At 38.0% G+C, this 20,165-nt stretch overlaps 1 protein-coding gene across 5 annotated transcripts in view; it reads left to right on the top strand.

Moving 5' to 3' along the window:
• Positions 1-20,165, top strand: part of DPP10 (dipeptidyl peptidase like 10) — a 728,831-nt gene that overhangs the window by 648,592 nt on the left and 60,074 nt on the right. For all 5 annotated transcript variants that reach the window (XM_080667876.1, XM_080667877.1, XM_080667878.1 and 2 more), the window contains 3 exons: positions 8,947-9,070; positions 14,585-14,623; positions 19,489-19,596. In XM_080667876.1, coding sequence (XP_080524002.1) covers positions 8,947-9,070; positions 14,585-14,623; positions 19,489-19,596 — 271 coding nt within the window. The remainder of the gene's footprint in view (positions 1-8,946; positions 9,071-14,584; positions 14,624-19,488; positions 19,597-20,165) is intronic.

Below are 20,165 nucleotides of genomic sequence, written 5' to 3' on the forward strand. Positions count from 1 at the left end.
TCCAGGGCCGAGGGCTCCGTCTCAGTGAAACCTGCGTCAGTCTTTGCATTGTGCGAGTGGAATCACTGAGGCCTATTCGAGAGTAGCCAAGGCTGGGAGCGTGATCTCAGAACAGTTAAAAACATGTTCGTGAAGGGATGTTATGGGTTCTCTCTCATCACAAAGCCCAGGGTTGCTTTAACATCCACAAGCCCACTGCCTCCAGGAGCTGGTGGGAAGTTGAAAGTGGCTGCCAGTGCTAGGTGACCTAGCAGGTGTCAGCAGCTCGGCCGCCTGAGCCCCAGGCGCAGAGAGACACGTTCTGACATCACCACTGCGCAGAGGATTTGACAGCATTGGCAGCGGCTTCAGAGCTTGTTGCTATTTTGTTTTATTTTTATCTCCTTCTCCTTTTAAACCTTTCAAGGTTGTGTGCCTTTGAGAGAGGAGCAGGCTTTGCCGCCTCCTTGGAGGAGAGCACGCCTTTAATCTGGGTTCACACACAGCAGGACAGAGTCCTGTTTAGAAATATGTGTGTGTGTTGCATTATTTGCGCTATTACCGATAAAGAGGGTTTTAGATTCTGGCACATAAATATGTTTCCTGCTTATCCATGAGGGCAGGAGGCTGAGCGCAGCCACAGGCACAGCCACAGTTCTTCACTCACTCATAGGCCTCCGTCCAAGAGCGGCGATGCAGGCCCTTTGCACACGGAGGGGGCCAGGGAGCAGGGTCGGGCAGCAAATGCAAAAAATGGCCATCTGCAGCCCTGCTTTTCCCAGACCTTCTGTCTCAGTCCCGATCTTCCGCTCTGGGTCTGTAGCGTCTTCCATCTGTGGGACATGATGTTTATCACATGCTGTTTCTCCGTGTGGGTGGTCAGCATGGGTCCTCCATCAGGCTTCCTTTGGCATTGTGGTGGTGGGGGGAGACAACATAAAGGTGTGAATACAACCCGTGCAGGCTCCTCGCTGAGTGCCTTCTGTATACCTGGCGGGCATATCCCCTCAAAAGGGGTGCTGACAGCACAGTCATGTGATCCCTGTGTCCTTGACAAGCAGGTGGGGGGCCCAATCGGGATGGGGCTGGTCAGGGGGAGGGGCCATAGGAGGTTGGGGGTGCCAATGGGGGCTGGATTAGGCTGGTTCGCTGGGCAGTGCCTCATAGCCACTGGTGTTTCCTGTTGTTCTGGTCATTCTGCGGTAATGGTCGCTAGGCTTTTATATATATAGATGCTCATCAGGTTTTTAAAAAATATATTTTTATTAATTTCTGAGAGGGAGAAAGAGGTAGAAATATCAATGATAAGAGAGAATCAGTGATCAGCTGCCTCTTACATGCCCCACAATGGAGACTGAGCCTGCAACTCAGGCATATGCTCTGACCAGGAATTGACCTGTGACCTCCAGGTTCATAGGTCAACACTCAACCACTGAGCCATCCTAGCCAGGCTGGGTTTTTTTGTTTGTTTGTTTTTTGTTGTTTTTTTTTAAGTCTTTGAAATAGGGGTCAATTAAAAAATATCCTGGTTCCTTTCTAATAGAAGATAGTGGTTCCTGACCTTGAATTTGTTACTTGAAAGAGTTTCTAAATATTAGTGTGTCCAGCTAGGAGTTAACAAAGAGAAGGGAGCTAGACTTGCTGGGCCTGATTGAGTCTGTAAGCTATACTTAAGACTAAATCTGGAATTCACAGCTTCAGACACCCCAGGCCATAGCTGGATTCCTGCCAAGGGGATTGACATCCTTACGTATCCCCACCCCCATCCCAGTGGAAGGAGGCTTCCAGTCTCCCCGGGGACTTCCCTGTCCACTTCACTGGACTTTAGGCGGGGAGAGCTAACAATAGAGGGGAAATTCCTCTGCTGAGACATGTGCAGCGGAAGGCAATATGGCACAGGGGAGGTCCTTCTACTCTGAGGCATATGCAGTGAGTGGGAGCCAGGACAGTGACCATAAAGGGGAGGAGTATAGCCTGGGAAAAGGATGGGATTGGATGAGGGCATGCAAACTGGAAGGTCTAGGAAAGAGATTGGATAGGGTGAGGGCCCAGCACAAGGCTGCAAAGATACAGGAAAGACATTGGTTAGTTTGGAAGAAAACCTGCTCTTTCCCAGGCTGGAGATAATATGATCAAAGCTTAACCAAGTCCCATCCTGGTCAGTAGCACACATTCCCAGTTCCCTTCCTTCGCACACTCTCTGTGCAGCCATGTGGGCCTCCCAGCTGCACCCTGTGAGCATGGGTCTGGTGCGGCAGCACAGTGCCAGCGGGAGTGCAGCCAGGAGCAGAGACTAGCTGGCTGTACAGGACAGAGACTGAACTGGACTAAGATTTGGCATGGAATGAACTGAACTATGAGAGCTTTGGATGCTCTGCTGATGCAGGGCCAATGGCACAGAACTTCTGGACCCTGGTCTTTCTGGGCTTTGTGAGGACAAGAGTGGGCTTGAGGCCCCAGAGACTGGCCTTCCCCTGCAGCAAGACTGGCTTCCAGTCTCCCAGGGGGCTCTGCCATCTGGTCATGGATAAGACATCAGGCACCTGGGAACAGTTCTTTATTTTTGCTCCGATAAATCTTACTATTACAACTCTTCCTCCTATGCATCGTTCCTGAAATGCTTTTCTCATGACTCCACAGAAGAGCCCTAATTCCACCAGCAACACAATGAGTTCATAGGCTACAGCAGAGTATCATCAAACACAAATATTCATAAAGACAGAAACATTGTCATTTATTGGAGTATTAATGAAGTGTACATCTCTTTAACATGTGAGGTACAATGTGATAAAATTAGTCACCCCTTGCAAAGAGATATCACATATCCTTAGCTATTGGAAGGCCAGTACAGAAAAAAATATATATATATATATATATATATATATATATATATATATATATATGCTGTATCCCACGGAGAGTGAAAAAAACCCTGTGAAGAAAAAGAATTTAAATGTAATTCAGATATTTATTTGGTTTAGCCAAGATGTTGGTCTATAATTTGGAGAGAGGCATATAATACCTCATCTACAAATGTACATAACAGTTTTGGTTTTTATGCCTCTTGGTCTTATGTAAGTGCCAACTGTGGCATCTGAAATGCACCAAAGTGTATGATTTACTCTTCTTGTTGCAAAACTCAAGATCGACATTTACTTCAAAACTGGTATTTTCTCATGCTCCAATTTAACAAAAATGTAGTTTCTTACTCATTTGTTCTTGGTGAAAGCTTTAGTCCAATGCACAGGGGGGGTGGGGAAAGGGAATCAATGTAATTTATGACATCTGCATTTAGACACTGTGAGGCTGCATATTACTTGAATGGACCCAAACATACACAAACATGAAAAAAAAATAGAGAGAGAGATATCCATGGTGTGAGTAAAGAAAGCTGCATTCATTTAGATGTACATTAAATGGAAACTAAACTCTTAGTTTTCTTGATTTTGTTTTAGGGTTATCAATATCTCTGATATTTAATATTAGCACTATACACATAGGGAAAATTCCCGAAAACCTTCCCTAGTTAAATACTTGACATCTAAAAGAGCAAATCATCTTTCATAATTTATTGATCAGGGTCCTAGTAATTAAAAAGGTAACACACTCAAGACAGGTAATGAAATGTAGTTAATTAAAGGACTGTTAAAGATATGGACAGGATTAAAGGGAAACTCACAAAGGATGGGAAATCAACGTCCAGTCTGCAACAGCAGAAAGCTATTCCTGCCCCAGGACTTCAGGAGTAAGGGGCAGGCTCACTGATGAAGCCTGAAGAGGCTTGTAACTTAAGAACAAATGGACCATCCAGTAGGACCTGTCCAGAGGTAGAAAAGTCCAGTCATTGCCAAGCCGTGCGCTGATAGAGAGTGGGTCCTGGAGATAAATACTCCAGCTCTCTTCTCAAGCTTTGAGTTCCTGCAGAGGACTCCTGTTGTCAAGGCAGCTTCATTGCAGAGTCCAGCTTCTGGAAATCATGGGGAAAAGAGTTGGAGAATGGATCTGGCAAATGGAGAATATTGGACACAAAAAACTTAAGAATAATACTTACCTTAAGAAATTTATCATTGTTATTACTTTAGGGATGTATTGGAGATGTCCACAAGAACACAATGATTTTTCTGAAGCTATATGAGAAGTGTTCTTTCTCTGTTTTTGTTTCTTTCTCCTCTCTCTGTCGTTTCCTGTGTGTGTGTGTGTGTGTGTGTGTGTGTGTGTTCAGTTTCTCTTTATATATACACTAGTACATCTATGATATATCTAAGTAGTACTTGTGTTCTCTTGAAAACCTGACATATTTTTCTTACGTGGATTGTGAACTGATCATGTTTTCATTGTTTGCATTAGTGTATTTTGGACATGAAGTTTACCTGTGGTAAAACTTGCTTCCCTCTGTAACTTATTTCCCTTACCTGTCTTTTGTATTTCCTTTATCATGTTAGTCTTAAATTTTTATAAGCTAACTCAAATTCTTTACATATTTTTAAACATATTATTTTTTATAACAGTACTAGTAACAATATTTCCATATTTATTAGTGCCAGTATTCTATAAGTCTCAAGCAACACCAAATCATTGTTATTTTTATAATGTAAAAGGATAAACATGCATAACATAATTTATTAGTAATATACTTTTCCTATGCCCCATTAAGGCCATCAAATGCCCACTCTTCTTACTGGAGTTTGTATTGTGTTCATAGCTACCAATATCATTTGAGATGCTGCTTAAACTTAGAATAATAGAATATCTAAATAATTAATTCACTTTATAATCATTTATATATTTACTCTTTTTGGCATGCAATCTAAGCATCTACTATATTTTTATTTTATTTTCACATGACCTGTCAAATGCCAATCAATAAAGGAACCTTATTCTATTAGTCAGTGTAATTATAAATTTTTTCCTTTCGTGATTCTTTTTTTCTACTATACTTAATTTTCTTATGTGAAATTCAGTTATTTCTAAAAAAACATGATGATAATAATAATAATTAAATACATATGTACCTATATAGAGAGGATAATTAATAAGATGAATATAGAAAGATGTTCTCATAACTTGAGCTACCTTATAAACTGTATCCTCTAATCCCCACCCAAAGAGCAAGATTTGTTTTTAATTTGAAGGTATTGGGCCATTTGTTTTGGTCCTCTGGTTGTTTGATTTAATTAGTTATAATAACTAATGTTTATAATTATAATAGAAAAAAGTCCCCACGCTAGTCTTATCATTTGATAGAACTTCTCTTCAACCAGATACTTATGCTCCAGTGTCAAAGAATGTAAAATAAATTTCAATTCATTCATATGTTCTAAAAAGAAAATAAAATGATAAGTTTATTGGAGAAAGGCATAAATTTATCTTTCCAATTCCTTTCCCTGTACTCCCATCATTTAAAAATATATATTAGTGAATCAGCTAAAGACCCTTTATCAAACAAATTCAGATTCTGAATGCAACTTTTCTTTAATACTAATTCTGTCCAGACTCTTATTTTTTTAAATATATATATATATATATATATATATATATATATATTTTTATAAATTTATTGACTTCAGAGAGGAAAAGAGAGGGAGAGATAGAAACATCAATGATGAGAGAGAGTCATTGATCAGCTGCCTCCTGCACATCCCCTACTGGGGATTGAGCCCACAACTCAGGCATGTGCCCTGACCAGGAGTCAATCCATGACCTCCTGGTTCATAGGTCAACAGTCAACCACTGAGCCATGCCAGCCAAGCGAGACTCTTATCTTTATTTGCATTATGGCCTGAGTTGATGCTTCAGAATATAGCATGGTAGGAACTAAGAGAATGATCCTTCTTGAATATCTTCAGGCCCAGTGGAAGTTAGACAATTCATCTCATCTGAAGAAGAAGAAACATTTTGTAAACTGTTACACTATGAGCTTAAGGTATTGCAAGCAGTTAGTATCTTTATTGGAATTTACAGGTATGGATTTTAAATAATTAAATGATTGTGGATATATTTTTATGATAATGAGTCATACAGATTTTTCCACAGGCTATGTATTTGTCACATCTTTGGGGGGAAAGTGATTATCATTTATGTTCAGAAATCTGTAGGCTGAAGAGTAGAGGTAGTGGTTTGGTTTTGGTTTCTCATTACTCTGTGACATTATTGTACTTATTTGAAATATTTTTTATTTATCCCACTTTGTGACCCATTGTTCTCAGCCTATACCAGTAATGTGAGTGTTATTTTGCCCTGTCACTCCATAACTTGAGGGCTACTTTAAAAGGGAAAACATTCAAGATGAATATTTAAATTGTTTTGTTGCTGATGTTGTTATTTATTTTAAAAACCTTTTATGTTATTTTATCTTCTATTCTGAAAACCAGTTTTATTTATATTTTTTTCCATAAATATGACCTTGATTGTGTGGTCTTTGGTAAATTGTTTACAATAATTATATTTTTTTCTTTAATTCAAAGAACATTTATGCCAATTAATCATAAATATATATTGTCAGAATTCAGTATTTCCTTTCCTGATTGATTATAGTACTCACCATCATTTTCTCCATGTTAAATCTTCTAGATAAATCTTTTAAAGTTTAATACTTATATTTTCCCTTTTTTAGTATTCACACTGCCAGGTATAATAATGTGTGCAAAATACTAGTAAATCACTTTAAACAAAACAAAGTAAAAATGAACAGGACATAATTCTTTGAAGTACTGCAACACCCATTGGGCAAAGATTAAGCGTAAACCAGTTGCATATTTGATTTGAAGTTGCCTTGCCTTGTTAACTCTGTATGGGGAACTTGCCACAATGATTGGATTGAGTTTCTAGGCAATTTTCAAGTGGGACTCAGCTGGGTTGTGAAAGCTGACTAATGTCTTGAAGAGATTGTTGAAGAAAACATTGCAGGCTTCACTGTATGATAAGTTATACTTGCCCTACTACTGACATCTTCACTTTGATGGGCTAACAGGTTTGCTAGAGGAAGCAGTAGGTACTCAGTAATATTAGAAGTGTAAGATTCATGTAGCTGAATGTCTAACCCAGATGTATATAAGGACAGGTGATTTTTCTCACAAGGCTTTTCTCCCACAGGTGATTTCTTTCCCAAGTCACTTTAAAACCAGGTGGATTAATTTGAAGATCATACTCACAGATGGCACTTTTCAAGCCATTGCTAAAGTATCTCATCTATTCTGAAACTGGGCACATTGGTTGGAAAGTTGTTGCTTCTTTTGTTGTTGTTATTAATAGGATCAATTTTGGTAATTGCATTTCTTCTGTTTGGCTTGGGAATTGTGTAATATACTATGTAAATTTCCAAACAGAATCTACAGTGAAAGAAATATAAAAAAAACAAAAACACATAAACTCCCAATCTACAACCAGCCTGAGGACATCATAGGCCTCCCAAATTAGTATACTTACTGTACCAAATATTCAATAACCCCCTCTTCTCCTTCAGTTTTAAATAAATACCAGTGAAAAAATATTGTAGACAATACTATGAATAAGACTGTGACTGGCCCTTTGCCCATAGCTGACAAACACTAAAACAAACCATTCATAGTTCTGCATAGAGTGAAATAACATGGAGGCTATGCATAAAAAATAATTGTCAAGAATATGCTTTTCTTTTAAAGTTATTATTGATTATGTTTTAAAGAAATAAAATAGAACCTAGCTTAAAAAAGTATACTTAGTTTGCACATAGATTATTACTAATAAGGAGAGGATAAAATCTATATATATATAAAGCCAGCGACTATAATGCCATAATGACCAGAATGACTGGTTGCTATGATGACCACTGTGGCCAGCGAACGGGCCCAAACAGGGGGTGAGGCTGGCCGCCCAACCTCCCACTGCCCCTCCCCTCAGCTGGGCTGCCCCTGATTTGACTCTCCCATCCCCATCAAGGGTGGGGCTGGCTGGCCAAATGCCCTCCCCCTCCCCCCGCCTTTCCCCCAAGCCAGTTCTGACCCCTATCAGCCTGACCCACCATGATAGGCCTGCAGCCCCTCCCCCACAGCTGGCCCCACCCCAGATGGGCCCCCACCACCCTGATTGGCCTGCAGCCCCTCCCCATGGCCTATCCTGCCCCTGATCTCCCTCCCCTCTCCCAATAGGGGGCAGGGCAGCCAGCCAACCTCCTGCAGCCCCTCCCACCTGGCCCCACCCCAGATCGGGCCCCCCACTTTGTTCAGGGGCAGGGCCAGCCAGCCAACTGCCTGTGGCCCCTCTCCCAGTCAGCCCCACCCCAATGGGCACCCACCACCCCTATCGGCCCGAAGGCCCTCCCCCCAGCCAGCTCTATTCCCGATCAGCCCCCCCCACTCTGATCAGGGCCAGGGCCAGACCACCACCCATGGCCCCTCCCCCGGGCTGCTGGCCCCCAATCATCCCCTCACCCCATTTGGGGGCAGGGCCAGCTGGCCCACTACCCACATCCCCTTCCCACAGCCAGCCCCACCTCCAATCAGCCTCCACTACCTCAGTTGGCCAAACTCCTACCATCTCCTCCTCCTTACAGGCCCAGCCCTGATCCGCCCTGATTGGGGCCAGTTGGACCCCACCTGTGAATGAATTCATGCACTGGGCCTCTAGTTATTTATAAATTTCTATTATTTTGATTATTTTTATTTTTTCAAGGATTTCCTTTCTGGAAAAACATTCACTTTTAATTTTATTCTCAAATTTTCTGTATATTTGTAGATGCAAATATATATATATGCATATGTGTATGCACACATGTAGATATATACATACATATACATACATAGACATGTATTTGTATTTATATATGTTAATATTTGAAATATATGTTTATATACATAAATAGAAATTCTTATGATGTGATATTCTTATATCTGTAGTGTTTAATTTATTGTTACATATAACAATGTACATTATTGGTACTATACAAGTTCTCTGTCTCTAAATGTAAATTTTAATTTTGTTTCCAACTAGAGAATATTATATCACAATGGTTAAATGGGTAAGCAATACCAAGACGGTGGTCAGATGGTTAAACCGACCTCAGAACATTTCCATCCTCACGGTCTGTGAGACCACAACTGGTGCTTGTAGTAGAGTGAGTATAATTTTCTTTTCTTGTATGCTTAAAAGATGTAATTTGTTTTTATTTTACTTTTTTACAGCTGCATTGTATTCCATTGTGTAAATGTACCAGGGAAGATGGGGGAGGGGTTGTAGGAATAGACAACCAAAGAACTTGTATGCATAACCTATGGACACAGACAATAGGGTGATGAAGACCTGGGGCAGGGGGAGGAGTAGGCTAGAAGAGGTCAATATGGGGTAGGGGGAGGGACATATGTAATACTTTCAACAATTAAGTTTTATAAGGATTATTATGTAGTATAAAGGGTAGCCAAAGCCATGATAATGTCATTCTCAAATTTGGGAAGTCTTAATATTTTGACTTTGATTAATTTGAGAATATAGAATGTTTCTTTCATGCTTTCTTTAAATATATTTCAAAATTCAATTATTTGTAGTTTAGATTCTTTTTCTAAAATAACATACAGTATCTTTGTCCTTAAATTAAGTAAAAATAGTAAAAAAAATGGTTTTGGAACTACTGTGTTTTGAAATCAGTTTGTATTTAGATTTCTGTAATCAATTTTTATTAACTGTATTACATTTTGTATGTGTAATTTTAAGGTTCTTAGTGGAGGAAATACTGTAATCCATTTAAATTGTTATATACTTGGTACTTGGTAAAGGATTCCCAATTACATAATGACAGAATTTTCAAATTTCTGTCTTTGGACAAGATGGAATAAATGTTATCAGGCTAGCATCTTTGCTGTAATCAAATATAAAACTGTACAAAAATATTAAAAATCTATTTTCATATGTTGGACATCAGGAGGATTAAAAAATAAATGGTGAAATAAAGTTAATATACAAGATGAGCATAGATATGACTTCTCATTGGTAACATTTTTGAGACCACAGTGCAATGGAAATGGTGCCCAATAAAGGCACAGTGGAATCCTTGCTTCAAATAGACAGGAAGAATCACAGTTTGAGGCTATTGTGGCTGAAATTTGAAAGATAAGTAACAGAATTTGGAGCTAAATAGAGAATTCTAGCTATCTATATAAAGAACCTCTGAAATCTTTAGTTCATTGCTTCCCTGTACAAGTACAAGATATACCATAGAGAAAAGAATCAAAGAGAGAAGCTGCATTTTAAAAATTAAAAACAAAACAAAACAGTCCATTTAGCATTTCTTGCATTGCTGGTTTGGTGGTAATAAACTCCCTTACCCTTTTTTGTCTGCGAAGCTCCTGATTTCCCCTTCAATTTTGAATGATAGACTAGCTGGATAGAGTATTCTTGGATTCAGTCCCTTGATTTGTATACTTCATTTCATTCCCTTCTGGCTTGATGTGCTTCTGTTGAGAAATCAATTGATAGTCTAATGGGAGATCCCTTATAGGTAACTCTCTATCTCTCTCTTGTAGCCTTTAAGATTATTTCTTTGTCTTTTACTTTTGCCAGTTTAATTATGATGTGTCTTGGTGTTGTCTTTTTGGGTTCATCTTGATTGAGACTCTCTGTGCTTCTTAGACTTGTGTGACTTTTTTCTTCCCAAAGTCAGGGACATTTTCTATCATTATTTCTTCAAACAAGTTTTCTATTACTTGCTCAGCTTCCTCTCCTTCTGGCTTCCCTATTATGCAGATGTTGTTTTATTTCATGTTGTCCCAAAGCTCCCTTACACTCTCCTCCTGCTTTTTATTTTTTTTCCAGTTTCATCTCTGCTTGTGTTTTTCTACCTTGTTTTCTAACTCACTGATTCAGTGTTCAGCTTCTAGTCTACTGTTGATACCTTCCATTGTGTTCTACACCTATATCATTCTTCATTTCCACTTGATTCTTACTCATGTTGATGAATTCACATTGAGCTCCTTATAATTCTCATTGAGTTGTCTGTATTTCTGATCCAGACATTTGAGCATCCTTATAACCATTATTATGAATTCTCTCTCTGACAAATTACTTGCCTCCATTTCATTTAGTTTCTTTTCTGGTGATTCCCCCTCCCTCTTTGAGGATTGTTGCTTTTTCTCCCCATTTTACCTGTTTCTTTGTAATTGTTTCTATGTATTAGATCAAACTGCTATGCCACCCAGATTTTTGGGGTTGGTCTTATGTAGTAGATGTTTTGTGGGATGCAGTGGTGCATGCTTTCATATCTCCTGGGCTGGGTGTTCTACAGAGGCCCCCTACATGAGATATTTGGATTTCCCTGATGCTGTTTGGTCTTGAATGTCATTGTCCCATTCATAGATGGAGTCTCCTCTCGGGTGTATATGTATCCCTATTTCCATAGCAGCACGATTTACAATAACTAAGAATTGGAAACATCCTAAGTGCCTATCAGCAGATGAGTGGATTAAAAAACTATGGTACATTTACACAATGGAATACTATCTACACTAATAAAAAAGAAAGATGCAAATTGACTGTACCTATGCGACGCCCACCAGCCAATCAGTAGTGAGTATGCAAATTAACCAAACAAAGATGGCCGGTTAATTTGCATACACAGGCAACGAGTGGCCGGGGGCGATATGCTTGCATCATCGCCACGGTGACGATGCAGGTCTTCCACACTGCCCCAGCCACTCAGGGCCTTTGGGCAGTGTAAGAAGGCAGGGCTGGAGAGGAAAGAGGCAGCTATGGGGGCAAGAGCAGAAAGGCAGTGCAGACAGCCAGGGAAAGGAAGGCTCATTCTTGCACAAATCTTCGTGCATCGGACTTCTAGTGTGGCAATAAAAAAGAAAGAAATCTTACCATTTACAACGGCATAGGTGGCTCTGGAGAGTATCATGCTGAGCATAATAAGCCAGTCAGATAAAGATAAGTATCACATGATCTCACTCATATGTGGAATCTAATGAACCAAGTAAACTGATGATGAAAAATAGACCCAGAGACAGAGAAGCATGAACCTCAGAGGGAAGGCAGGGGAAGGTGGATGGGAAGAGATCACCCAATGAACTTGTATGCTTATATTCATAAACCATAGACACAGACAATAGGGTGGTGAGGGCCTGGATGTGGGGGGACAGGAGTGGGCTGGAAGTGGTTAATAGGGCAAAAAGGAGAAGCTATATAATACTTTCAACAATAAAGATTAAAAATAAATTAATTTAAAAATAAAATAAAAATAAACAAATAATTTAATCCAAAAAAAAGAAGACATTTGTTGAGATCAAGGAAAATTAAGCATTGACTGGATATTGGACTATATTATTGAATATTTATTAATTTTGGTAAGTGTGATAATTGTCTTGTTGTTATTTAAAGGTATATATTAGAAATGAATGATGAATTTACAGGTGAAATGATATGATATTTGGGACTTATTTTAAAATAATTTAATGATAAAGTATGGGAGGGTTGATGAAATAAAAGATGGTGTATTTTTGATAATTTTTGAAGCTGGGTGATGGATCTATGGGAGATTATTATGTCCTTGTCTTGATTTTTATGTATGTTTCAAATTTAAAAATATAAAATAAATTATAAAATAAGCTGAAAATAATAAAAATCATTGGAATGCATATATTCTATTTGAAGCCAGCTTATCATCTTTTCTATTGGATGATAATTTATACAGGTAATAGCAAATATATGTTAAACTGCTTCAATAAAGAAATAGACATGGAAACCTTAACATATTATTGATTTGATACATTATTGGTGTCCTACTGTATTTAATTCCATTTATAGAGTTAAAATATTTTACTTTCTACTATAAATGAAATAAGTAATTGTATGTGAAATTTGGAATCTCATGAATTCTAATAATACTTAGTGATATTAATAGTCAGTGAAAATTGATGTTTTATTCTATGTTTTTTAAATATAAACTAGAGGCCCGGTGCACAAAATTCATGCACGGGGTGGGGGGGGGTGTGTCCTTCAGCCCAGCCTGGACCCTCTCCAATCTGGGACCCCTCGAGGGATGTCCGACTGCCCGTTTAGGCCCAATCCAAGTAGGATCGGGCCTAAACGGGCAGTCGGACATCCCTCTCACAATCCAGTACTGCTGGCTCCCAATTGCTCCCCTGCCTGCCTTCCTGATTGCCCCTAACCACTTCTGCCTGCCAGCCTGATCACCCCTTAAACACTCCCCTGCCAGCCTGATTGATGCCTAACTGCTCCCCTGCCAACCTGTTTGTCCCTAACTGCCCTCCCTTGCAGGCCTGGTCACCTGTAACTGCGCTCCCCTGCAGGCTTGATCACCCCCAACTGCCCTCCCTTGCAGGCCTGGTCCCCCACAACTGCCCTCCCCTGCTGGCCATCTTGTGGTGGCCATCTTGTGTCCACATGGGGGCAGTCATCTTTGACCACATGGGGGCAGCCATCTTGTGTGTTGGAGTGATGGTCAATTTGCATATCATTCTTTTATTAGATAGGATTATATAGGAAAAGGCCTGGTACAGGGGTGGGGGCCTGCTGGTTTTCCCTGAAGGGTGTCCCAGATCAGGGTGGGGGTTCCCTTGGGGTGTGGGGTGGCCTGGGTGAGGGGCTTGTGGTGGTTTGTAGGCCAGCCACGCCCCCCAGTGACCCAAGCAGAGTCCCTGGTATCTGGGATTTATTTATCTTCTACAATTGAAATTTTGTAGCCTTGATCAGAGGCTTCTGCTGGCTAGGGCAGGTGGAAAGCTTGGCTTTCTCCATTGCCAGGGAAACCCAAGCCTCCTGCTCTCTCTGTGGCTTCAGCCATCTTGGTTGGGTTAATTTGCATACTCACTCCTGATTGGCTGGTGGGTGTGGCTTGTGGGTATAGCGAAGATACGGTCAATCTGCATATTACTCTTTTATTAGGTAGGATATGGGTTATTGCTGAGGTTCATATAAGGAGAAATCAAGAGGAAGAAAATTTTGAATTGACATTTTATAAATGAATCTTTTCTTCATTCATACTTTTCTTATAGAATATTTTTTCCAGAAAACGACAAGATAGTTCATAAATTACTACATTTAAACAGTGATACTGAACTTTTTAAACCTATAAATATTTATCTTGAGATTAATTTAATCTAATTTCTCTTTTTGAAATATGATTTTGGTTTTTATTGTTTGCAAGATTATTTTAAAAGAACGTAACATTTTTGTCATTATAAATGTGTATGACTATGGTGAAGAGATGATTGAATATTGAAAGAATGTCTACCCTTTAGTTTTATTCCTGGTATTTGCCCAGTTCTTTTGAAGGACTTAATAATTTTCTTTCCTGATGATGCCTAGAGGTGAAAAGAGACAGTGTCTAGTGGTTCAAAACAGCTTGAGTGAGGTGAGGGAACAGAGCTGGAAAATGATCTTTTATCCTTAGTAATATACTACTGAGGATTCTGAAGGAGTTCCCTAAAGAAAAGACTTTATAATTAAATGATCATTTAATACCAATTTTATAATTATTTATTCAGTTTAATTCCTGGCATTTCACCATGTGAAGAGAGAAAAAAAAATGCCTAAAATAACCCTGTAAAACTTGTTAAATTGATGTATGCTCATTTTGGTCTTTAGATGCTTCATAAAGTTAATGATTTTGTTTCAGAAATATGAGATGACATCAGATACGTGGCTCTCCAAGCAGGTATAGTATAGTTGGTTTCTTTATGTCACATTTTGGCCATTGTGCACATCCAGTTCACCCATTTGTAATTTGATACCTTTCCAAAGTTATTTTAGAAATATAATTTTAAGGCTTTACATGTTTAACTGAGTCTTTTCCATGAAAATATTTATGACTTAGCATTTTTATGGCATATTTATGAAAATATTTCTTGATTATTATAGGACATAAGTTGCAGAATAACAATCATCCATTGTTGGGATCATTCATATAAGTAAACTTTGTGCAGATGAAAGAAAAAAATAGAAACCATTATAAGTGCTCAGATTGCCCAATAAATTGGTTCTGTGGAGATATTCATATGAGCACTTCCTCTCTTATATATATCCTAGCCCACAGTTCTAGTTTGTGGCACAAATGAATCTGGAATCTAAATGACCACAATAGAAAAAGTACCAAATGTCTCAACGACATGGTCTCATACTGGACATTTCAGAAGTAAACCCAAGTAGATCATCCACATATGTCTGAACCCATTTTACTAATAATTCCATCACTACTTTTTGCAAAGAGGAGTGTTTTATTTGTTTTGTTCTTTACAGTCATCTTTTATTTTATATTCTCTTCCTAGTTCTCATCCATATCTATGGTTTCAATTACCACCCATACACTGAAACCTCCAACCAACTTGCTTGCCTGATTCTGAAACATCTACATTCATACTTGGCATTTCCTCCTAAATTTATAAAAGTAATTGCACACTCCACAGGTACAAACTGAACACATCTTTTTCTGTTCAGTCTTATGCCTTCTTATCATAGGAGTCAAGGATAGAGTTATCCATCCAGCTATTAAAATCTTAGATCTACTCTTAAACTCTCAACCGTACCTGCATATATTCATCACCACACCTTTGATCTTACTTTCAAAAATCTCACGCTATTTTTCTACAGTTCACAAACACTGTCCAGCATTAAACCACAGGTATTGCAGTTCTTCCTTAGCTGGTACTCGCTCAACCCCTAAGGCACCTGCCAATCTGTTCTTCACACTGCAGGCTGGCTGAATGACCTTGTTGAGATATAGATTTGATCACTACCCAAATCACCCTCATACTTCACTCTCACAACTGAAACAATTTTTATCTATCCTTTTATTCTACAGAAAAAGACCAACATTCTTAAAGGGTCTACAAGGAATTACATTGAAAGTATTTTCAGCTTTGTGCCATACCTTGCTTTCAATTGTTTTCTTCATTCTAGACACATGAACTCTTGTACTCATGAGGCTTTATATGAACCATTTTTTCTGAAGAGAAGTCCCTCAACTATTTTCTAATGTAAAGGTTTCTCATTTTACAAACTTTACCTTAAATCACCTACTTAAGAAGTCACCTCCTCTAACCATACTAACAAAATCACTTCCCCCAATAAAATTTATTTTGAAGTCAAGTGTAATTTTTGTGTAATACACAATTACTTCTGAGATTTTTTTTACTGAGTTCACCAGAAGAGGCAGGATATTCATTTTTTTGTTCTCCATTGTAAACTAAATGCCTAATATAGAGTCTTGTTAAAAGAAAAGTTCAATAAATATTTGCTAAATAAATAAGTAGAATGTGTAAATAGATTAAACTTTTGCTTAGTTGAATAATACACATGTAGGCATATGTATATATCATATGCCTACATGTGTATTATTGCTTATTCTTAGACAATGTGCAAAATGAAATTGGGGCAAAAACCTTGATTTTTGTAGCCAATAATAAACTCTCACAAAATTAATTTAAATACTGAAAATAAAAACAATGAAAAACAATAATATATGAATATTGGTGTATTCTGAATTGTCCTGAGTATTATACCTATTTTGCTATAATTTTTATTGCCAGTGACATTCATAACTGTCTCACATACACCAACATAATACATGCTCTTTTGGTATTTTGTTATCTACATTTAAATACCAATTTCATGAATGTGTGATAGAAACGATTTTTAAGCAAAGAAACCAGTGATCAATTATTCAGTAAGAAAATGCAAATGATAGTTTGTCACAGTTGACTTTTCCTCCAGAAGCTTAAGGAAATTTCATTAAATACTTAGAATTTGATGAAATTTAAAAGATGAGAATGACAGTCGTTATGAGGTGAAGCACCATAATCATTATATGTTTACTTTCTGGAGAGCAGGAAGAGCAGAGAGCGGGTATGTTTGCCCTAGCTTCAAAAGACTTACAGTTGGGATAACCAATATATAAACTGTTTGGTCAGGGATAAAGTGTATCCCCAATTCACTGCCCTGTGTGTCATAAACACTGACTTGATTAAGGTCATGAGGATTGACAGTGCTGTTGGCTCCACTTTCTTTATTTGATTGTAGGAGAGGGTTCTGCCTAAAGCAGTATGTTCATAGCTAGAAATCATCTAATGCTGAAGGTTTTTAAGCCCAACTATGCATTAAATATTAGAGTCCTCATCTGTCTTTACTGAATTAATTTTAAGGCACCAGATTTGGAGGGCTAATATAAGAAGGGGGAATGATCAGATATTCTCATAGTATAAAAAATGCATTTTGTTTTTGAAGCAAAACACAAATGGAGAATGTTGAGTAAGGGAGGAGCTAATAAGTTGGACTAAATGTGATAGAGATATATATAATAAATATTTTTGTCCATTGTACACATGCTTTATCTATTTAGTTATGATTTGGACACCTACTATGTCCCAGACAATAGAGCTAAAAAAGACAAAATTACAAAATTCCTCTAATTATTACTTGCCTGGTGAAAGAAGTCAAGCATATAAGAAAGTGCACTATAAGCCAGGAAGAGATGCATAAAAAGTTTAGAATCTCTGAGAAGAGATTTCTTAACTAGGAGATACTCTCTAACTAGAAAAATTTGGAAGTAAATTTTGTTTCCTGAGTTTAAGCAAAAAATAAGATTTACAAAAGAAAAAAAAAGAGAGAAAGAGTAATATACCAGAGGAGAAAGTAATGAAATATAAATTCTCTCAAATTGAAAGGTGTGATTTAGAGTCAAGTACCTTTAAGTATCCTCTATAATAAAAGCCTAATATGCAAATCGACTGAATAGCGGAATGACCAGCAGAACGACTGGTTGCTATGATGCACACTGACCAACAGGGGGAATATGCTCAACACAGGAGCTGCCTTCTGGTGGTCAGTGCGCTCCCACAGGGGGAGTGCTGCTCAGCCTGAAGCTGGGATCACAGCTGGCAAGTGCAGTGGCTGTGGCGGGAGCCTCTCCCACCTTCGCAACAGCACTAAGGATGTCCGACTGCTGGCTTAGGCCCACTCTCTGCAGCCTAAGCCATCAGTCAGATATCCCCCAAGGGCTCCTGGACTTCAAGAGAGAGCATGCTGGGCTGAGGGATCCCCCACACACACAACAAGTACATGAATTTTATGCACCAGGCCTCTAGTTTATTATATACCCAGTAATGTAATTTTCCCACCTTTGAATTGTATGTTACTTCAGATTTTAAATTATTCACATACTAGTATATTGTCTTATATTTTCATGAATGTCCATGAAGTAGACAAGTAAAATATTATTCTTATATTTTTATCAATGGATATTCTTACTAATAAAGATAGAATGAGACTCTTGAGATTATGAAAATAGTTATTAATTTACTTATTCATTCAGGAAATAATTATTAAGCACAATTATGACTGCTGCTGTCCCAGGTTCTGGAGCTACAGCAATGGAGAATACCAGGTTCCTGCACCATGGAGCTTCCATACTATAGGCACTCTACCTGCTATGCACCTAAACACCCACACACACAAGAGATTCATATAGAGTTCAATGACCTGGCTTCCTTGATCACCCTTTACATCAGGTAATCAGGAAACCCCGCTCTGATAAGGTGAAGTAGAGCAGTGATATGAAAGATAAGAGAAAGAGCCGGATAGGGGATAAATAGCACAAAGGCGCTATTTAGAAGAAACATGTATAAAGAGGCAACAGGAGAATTGAAGAAGATGAGATCAGAAAGAGTGGAGGGCCAGATCATCTAAAAAGGGTCTTAAGCCATTTAAAGCCCTAGAGAGGAAATCCTATCGAAGCCTTTCATTATACCATATGTATAATCACTTTTAGTAATCCAATAAGAAAGAACACAATGTTTAGTCAGGTAAATCCATTTTCTTAATGTTTCCCCTGAAGCAAGAGAAAGCAATCTATATGTGTAGTTTTCATAATTTAATTATAAAAAATAATTTTCTTAATTTAACAGGCCACTAGAGTTTAATTTAAAAATCATCAACTGGGCATGTGGGTTTGTGGAGGGGTGAGCAGTAAAGATGGGGGATATGAATGAAATGTTTTTCAACAGATTCCTTCCTATTTTGTGGCTTTTTTTATTTTTTACTTTTAATAAATTTATGTATACACCACTAGAAATGTACCTTCAAGTATGTAGAGTTGCTGAAAGATTTCAGAAAAATATCTTAAATATTATATTATAAAAATTTCTAAATTAAAAACAAATTATTTTGATAAACTGGTGAAGGTGCTTATATTTTTCTTATTTTTTAAGAATAAATTGCTAACCATAAACATATCTTATGTAAAAGATATGAAAGTTCTTTTTGAACCAATTTAAAAACTGTCTTTAGTTTAACTGTAAATCATATGTATCCTGTGTTTAAGAAACATCCCATCCTTCCCATCACTCAAACACACACATACACACAATGCACTGAGTTCACTTAAGATATATATCATTATACACTTTTTGACCATTTTCAAACAAATTCTAAAATAAGAGCTGGTCTACTCCCTGCCTGATTTAGCAATAGTTGGCAGCACAAATTTCCTATGCCATGTGAGATTGTAATGTCCCTTCTACATTTCAGGATGAGGAGCCCGTGTTTTCTAGAGACGGCAGCAAATTCTTTATGACAGTACCTGTTAAGCAGGGGGGCCGTGGGGAATTTCACCACATAGCCATGTTCCTCATCCAGGTAAGTGCTTCTTCTGTGGTTTGGTTTCTTTGAGATCATGTTTATGAAGGCCCAACTCTGGTCGCCATTCTGAACCTACAGTTAATGCCTGGGAGCCCAGCCATATATCCAACTCAGGACGCTTTAGGAAAAGGAATGCTAATTCATAGCCATAATCCAAGCTGTGCCTTTTCACAAAACAGTTTCAACATCCAACAGAATTCAGCAAGATACAAGTGTACTATGATTTGAGGGCCTTGGTATTTAGAATTTAAGAAATGAAAAGTACCTAACTTCTACTTTCAAAGACTATAGAAAATCTAGAGGGTTTTTTGTTTGTTTGTTTGTTTATTCAACAAATACATATTATCTATTTTGTACAAGTACTACTTCCAAAGGGTTATAAAAGGTTTAATTAGTTGAAGCAACCTAAATGGCCATCAGAAATTGAATACTTGAATAAAGTATGGTATACCCACATAAGAAAATATAGTGCAGTTATATTTTTATGAATTCCCAAACTAAAAAAGGGGAAATATTTTGTTTTGTTTTTTTCTCTAAACTTCAAGTGAATGTTAATAGTTTATACA

This window comes from Plecotus auritus (assembly GCF_963455305.1).
Source record: "Plecotus auritus genome assembly, chromosome: 5".
NCBI lineage: Eukaryota > Metazoa > Chordata > Mammalia > Chiroptera > Vespertilionidae > Plecotus > Plecotus auritus.